The sequence below is a fragment of the Callithrix jacchus genome, chromosome 10 (assembly GCF_049354715.1).
Source record: "Callithrix jacchus isolate 240 chromosome 10, calJac240_pri, whole genome shotgun sequence".
Lineage (NCBI taxonomy): Eukaryota > Metazoa > Chordata > Mammalia > Primates > Cebidae > Callithrix > Callithrix jacchus.
In genome coordinates this window covers 71,414,596-71,420,140 of record NC_133511.1, presented here as the reverse complement: position 1 = coordinate 71,420,140, position 5,545 = coordinate 71,414,596, and the positions used below count along the sequence as shown (strand labels likewise).

The following is a 5,545-nucleotide window of genomic DNA, read 5'->3' as shown; positions in this document are numbered from 1 at the left end:
GGGGGAAAAGGGGAGGGCCAGCGGGAGGGGGAGGTGGGGAGGGATAGCCTGGGGAGAAATGCCAAATGTGGGTGAAGGGGAGAAAGGAAGCAAAACACACTGCCATGTGTGTACCTATGCAGCGGTCTTGCATGTTCTGCTCATGTACCCCAAAACCTGAAATACAATAAAAAATTTAAAAAAAAAGAAAAGAAAAGAAAAGATGGATCAAAGACTTAAATCTAATACCTGAAGCCATACAAATTCTAGAAGAAAATATTGAAACAAGTCCTCTAAACAAATCTAAATGTCTAGAAGTGTTTATTTATAAATAAAAGTTATTTATAAATAGGACCCCAAAAGCAAATAGAACAAAAATAAAAACAAATAAATGGGACCTAATTAAACTAAAAAAACTTCTGCACAGTGAAAGGAATACTAATCAGAGTAAACAGACAGTCCACACAATGGGAGAAGATATTTACAAACTATACGTCTGACAATGAACTGGTACCCAGAATCTAAAAGAAACTCAAACAAGTCAACAAGAAAAAACAAGATCATCAAAAAGTGGGCACAGTACATAAATAGACATTTCTCAAGAGAAGACCTACAAATATTCAGAAAGTAAATGGAAAAATGCTCAGCATTACTAATCATTAGGGAAATTTAAACTAAAACCTCAATGAGATACCACCTTACCCCTGTAAGAATGATCATTATTAAAAAGTCAAAAACCAACAGATGATGGCATGAATGTTGGGAAAAGGGAGTGCTTGCAAATCGCTGGTGGGAATGTAATAACTAAATATGTTGATTTTTTTATTTTCAGCTTCATTACACTCAGTCTGAAATGTTGTTTTTATTGTTTATTCTTTGTGGACTTCATTGAAGTTTGCTTTTTGATCAAACACAATTTATTTGAGATCATAAATTCAAAAATTTTATGGATTTTTGTATACACTAGAGAAGAAAGAATATTGTCTATCATTGGTACATAAAACACAATTTGTTATCTTTTATTTACAAGTTTTACCTATTTTTCTATTATTTTCTATTGGTCAAAATCTCCAAAACTATCAAGTAATGCTTTTGCAGTTGTGTGTATTTCCAATCTGAAAAATATAAAATCCATCAAATTTTACTTTTAGGAATGATGCTGTTTAAACACAAAAGTATTTCATACTACCAATTTACTCAACCCTATATGGTCATATTTCATATATTCATTCCATAGAAAGTGGGTAAAAGATGGCTTATTAAAGGAATTTTGAGTCTAATAAACCTGAATTCAAATCTCAGGTTTACTTTTTATCATCACTATGAACAACCATTTACACTGCCTGATACTTAATTTCTGAATTTGCAAAATGGAGGTAAAAATACCTTTCTTAAATAATTATTATGCAAATCTAACGAAGTATACATTTTACATCAAGTGCAGGACCATAAAACCAATTTTGGTATTCAATTAAGGTTATTCTTACATTGAAACTTTTCCAAAAGTATTTGTATACATATATTTATCTAATTATTAAAATTTACACTATATAGCATGTCTCCCCTTTATATGAAAGGTGTAGTATTTTTTCTTGTATTTCCTTTCTCCTCTCAACCCTTTCCATTATTATGGACTTGTAAAGCTCAATTTCTTCCTTCTTGTGCTTTAACAATATTTCAAATATAATTCTACAAGGATGTTTAGTATAATTATTGTATTAAAATTAATAATGCAACCATGTACCCCATTTTTTTGAAATAGTTTATTTCTTCTCTCTCCTTTTCTCTTTCCTTTTTTTTCCCATTTCCTACATAGCCGTTTAGAAATGCAAATATAGCCTTTTACCTCCCCTTCACTAGACACTCCCCTGTGGGGAGTACCACTTCAGAGAGGAAATTTCACTCACCAGCCAGTTGCTTTGAGCGATAACAGTCAATTTATAACCCAAAGTATGTCTGCCTAAGAAGATGCCAGCAGTCACCAGCTTGACAGTCCAGTAGACCGGGCACCAAGCTAACCCAGAGATCTGCCACCTGTTTGCTTTCCCCACCTGCCACGAGCTTGCCATTTCTGTTAGGCCTCTTTTAAAACCGCTCTTTCTGCTCCAAAAGCAAAGTGGTATCCTTAGGCAGGAAGCCTATGTAAGAAAAACAGTTCTCTGAACCTTAGCTTCCTTTGGGAAATCATTAGATTCATAGCCAATACTTAAGACCGTGATACTGAAGGAGAACACCTAGGAAGAGAATGTAGAAAATAAATCAAAGTTAAACAAAGTATATGTCATAAATGAAATATGTAGTGTCTCTGAAGTAAATGAAAATGATAGTGTTTCAAGACACTGGAAATACTGAATTGCAATCAAAATTACTGAGGGAGTGTGAGGTGAGCAAAGAAGGAGGCCTATTTAATTTGTTAACGTGGAAAAAGCATTGGTGAAGTTGACAATAGAAATTTTAGATAACAAATGGAATAAGAAAAACAAACTAGGAGAAGAGTGATGTCAGGCTGAGGAAGTAAAGACAATATTGACAACCTTTGGCTTTAGGATATACCAAATATTGAAATAGGATGATACATGGAGGATAATCATATTTTAGTGGGTGCTGCTGTTTTGTCAGATTTTAAGATGCAATGCAAGATAGTCAAGAAGGATTCACTAAGTAAATAAATGCAATTTGATGACTATAGTTAACTAAATTTTAAGGAAATATGTGTCTCATCAGTTGGACATGGAAAAATAGCAGTAAAAATTGAGTTTATATTCCTTTGGCTTAGCTTGTGAGATGTTAATATGAAAGTACTATCTTTTACAGTTTCTCAATTATTTTTTAATTTAGATAAATTTAAATATTAGAAATATATACTCAATTTTTCTTATTAGATTCACAATTAGAGATAAAATGAAACAAGTAGATTTCAATCCCCTTTCACAGAGATCTTAGAAGAAAATTATGCTGGTTTTTTTTTTTGTTTTTGTTTTTGTTTTTTTGTTAGGCGATCTATCTCTCTTTCCAGACTCTATGCTTTTTTAAAAGCCCCTTTAAAGAAAACGAAATATCTCTTTGTTCTGTTGTGAAATAATTATGTGACCTATTCAGCCTAATATTATTTTAGTTAGATGCTTAGAGACTTAAAACTCATTATATTAATGACTTTATGGGATACATTCTAGATTCTTTTTCAGGAAAATGTCAATGAAGAAACAGAGGTTTTTGATCATTATGAGAAATACATAGCTCATGTTTTCCAGACAAAAGTAGTAACTGGCTGTTAAGCTGAAAATCATGATACTGAAAAGAGGACTCAGATCATCTCCTTCTACTTAGGTTTGTCTTTTCATAAAAAATGTACTCCCTAGGTTTCGTTGAAGGGAATATGGTTTAATTATTAGACTGGTCCTTCACAAGAGTGAGAAGGTAACAAATATATTGAAACGTTGGTGGACATGCCAGGGATGTTGAGCTTCCCAAGGTATTTACTGAGAAAGCACCAGCCAACAAACTCCTTTATGTAGTACTTCCAGAAAGATTTTATCAGCTCCTGCATAAAAGGCAAATAGAAGTAATTCTATTCTTTTCTTCTCACTCCTGCCAAGTGTTCATTCACATGCTATAGGATTTGGTATCCTTAGAACCCGAAAGGATCCTTATGACACAGTCTTGTATCTGTTTGGTTTTCACCCCATAGACAATAGGGTTCATAGTGGGAGGTAGGAGCAGATAAATATTGGCTACAATGATGTGGCAAGAAGCTGGGATTGTGTGTTCCCCAAAGCGGTGGGAAAAGAAGGAGAAGAAAGCTGGAGTATAGGAGAAAACAATGGCACAAATGTGGGCACTGCAGGTATTAAAGGCCTTCTGTCTAGCATCTGCTGAGGAGAGGCTGACCACTGCCCGGAGAATCATGGTATAGGAGGCTGTGATGCACAGTATGTCAAAGCCCCCAATCAGGAGGGCAACCATCAAACCGTAGATGGCATTGACCTTGACATTACCACAGGACAATTTGGCTACAGACATGTGGTCACAGTAGGTATGGGGAATTATATTGCCTCTGCAGTAGGGCAGGCGCTTGGTGAGGAGAGTAAAGGGAATAATGAGTAGTACCCCTCTCAGGAAGGTGGCAAGCCCAACCTTTGTGATGAGAGGATTGGTGAGGATGGTTGAATAGCGTAAGGGGTAGCAGATGGCCACATAGCGATCCAGGGCCATAAGCATAAGCACCCCAGACTCCATCCCTGTGAAGGTGTGGATGAAGAACATCTGGACAAGGCATTCATCAAATCCAATGTCTTTGAGGTGAAACCAGAAGATGCAGAGGGCTTTAGGGATTGTACTAGAACACATGACAATGTCAGTAAAGGAAAGCATGGCCAAGAAGTAGTACATGGGTTTGTGCAGGGCATCCTCGTAGCGAATGAGGTAGAAGAGTCCACAGTTGCCTACCATAGCCACAACATACATAGAGCAGAATGGGAAGGAAATCCAGAGCTGTGTGTCCTCCAGGCCTGGGACTCCACTCAGAATAAATGAAGCTGGTATTAGGTCCGTTTTATTCAGTGTTAGCATGATAAATCTGGTAGGTTATGAAGTCGCTTAAATTTTGTGTGGGTTTTCCTAGAGTTAAAAAAAAAAGACAAGAGAAAATATAGGTTATGTTTACTGTCTCCCTCGCCCCAACTTCAAAAACTTCTATAATGCATTTTCATGGTCCAACAACCAAATTTCTGAATGCCACGGAATAGTTTGGTTTGTCTGTTTATTTTTATGGATTGATTAATTCCTTGATTAAGTGAACAGTTCTTATTGGGAATTCTAAGTTTTCGTCAGAGATGCAAGTCAAACATTAATTAATTTGTAAAAAGACATTCTCAATCGCATAGATTTATAATCAAATATAATTCTAACTTTTCAATGGTATTTTTACTAGTGTATCTTACTTAACTACAACTATACTCATCTCAATATAGATGTTATTTTAAAGAAGAGTAATTTAATTACCTCACTGATGATCCAAGAGATGAGATGTAGACTTTTTAATTTTTATTCTTAAGGAATGTCTGGTATTCATTCTTGGGTACTCAGACACTGTTCAAAGAATTTTGATATTTTAATTATTACTCAATGAAGCTTAGGGTCTCAAAAATTAGTAAATGTATTGAGTGTCTACAGTCAATAATAATTTGATTATGTATTTTCAAATAACAAAAAGAGTATAATTGGGTTGTCTGTAACATAAAGGATAAATGTTCGAGGTGATGGATATTCCTATTTACTTTAAGCATATTATTATTATTATTATCATTATTATTTTAAGACAGTGTCTCACTCTGTTGCCCAGGCTGGAGTGTAGTGATGCAATCTTGGCTCGCTGCAACCTCCGCCTCCCGGGTTCAAACAAGTCTGTCTCAACCTCCTGAGTAGCTGGGATACCAGGTGCATGCCACCATGCCTGGCTAATTTTTGTATTTTTAGCAGAGACATGGTTTCACCATATTGGGCAGGTTTGGTCTCCAACTCCTGACCTCAGGTAATCCACCTGCATTGGTATCCCTAAGTGCTGGGA

At 35.5% G+C, this 5,545-nt stretch overlaps 1 protein-coding gene across 1 annotated transcript; it reads right to left on the bottom strand.

Annotated features, from left to right (window-relative positions):
* Positions 1 to 2,944: 2,944 nt before the first annotated feature.
* On the bottom strand, positions 2,945 to 5,042 carry LOC100401751 (olfactory receptor 52N4). Its single transcript, XM_035264328.3, has 2 exons — positions 4,981 to 5,042; positions 2,945 to 4,596 (listed from the first exon to the last, which is right to left on the bottom strand). Exon 2 carries the CDS (start codon positions 4,546 to 4,548, stop codon positions 3,583 to 3,585), a length of 966 nt encoding a protein of 321 aa, XP_035120219.3. The 5' UTR covers positions 4,549 to 4,596; positions 4,981 to 5,042; the 3' UTR covers positions 2,945 to 3,582.
* Positions 5,043 to 5,545: the final 503 nt, after the last annotated feature.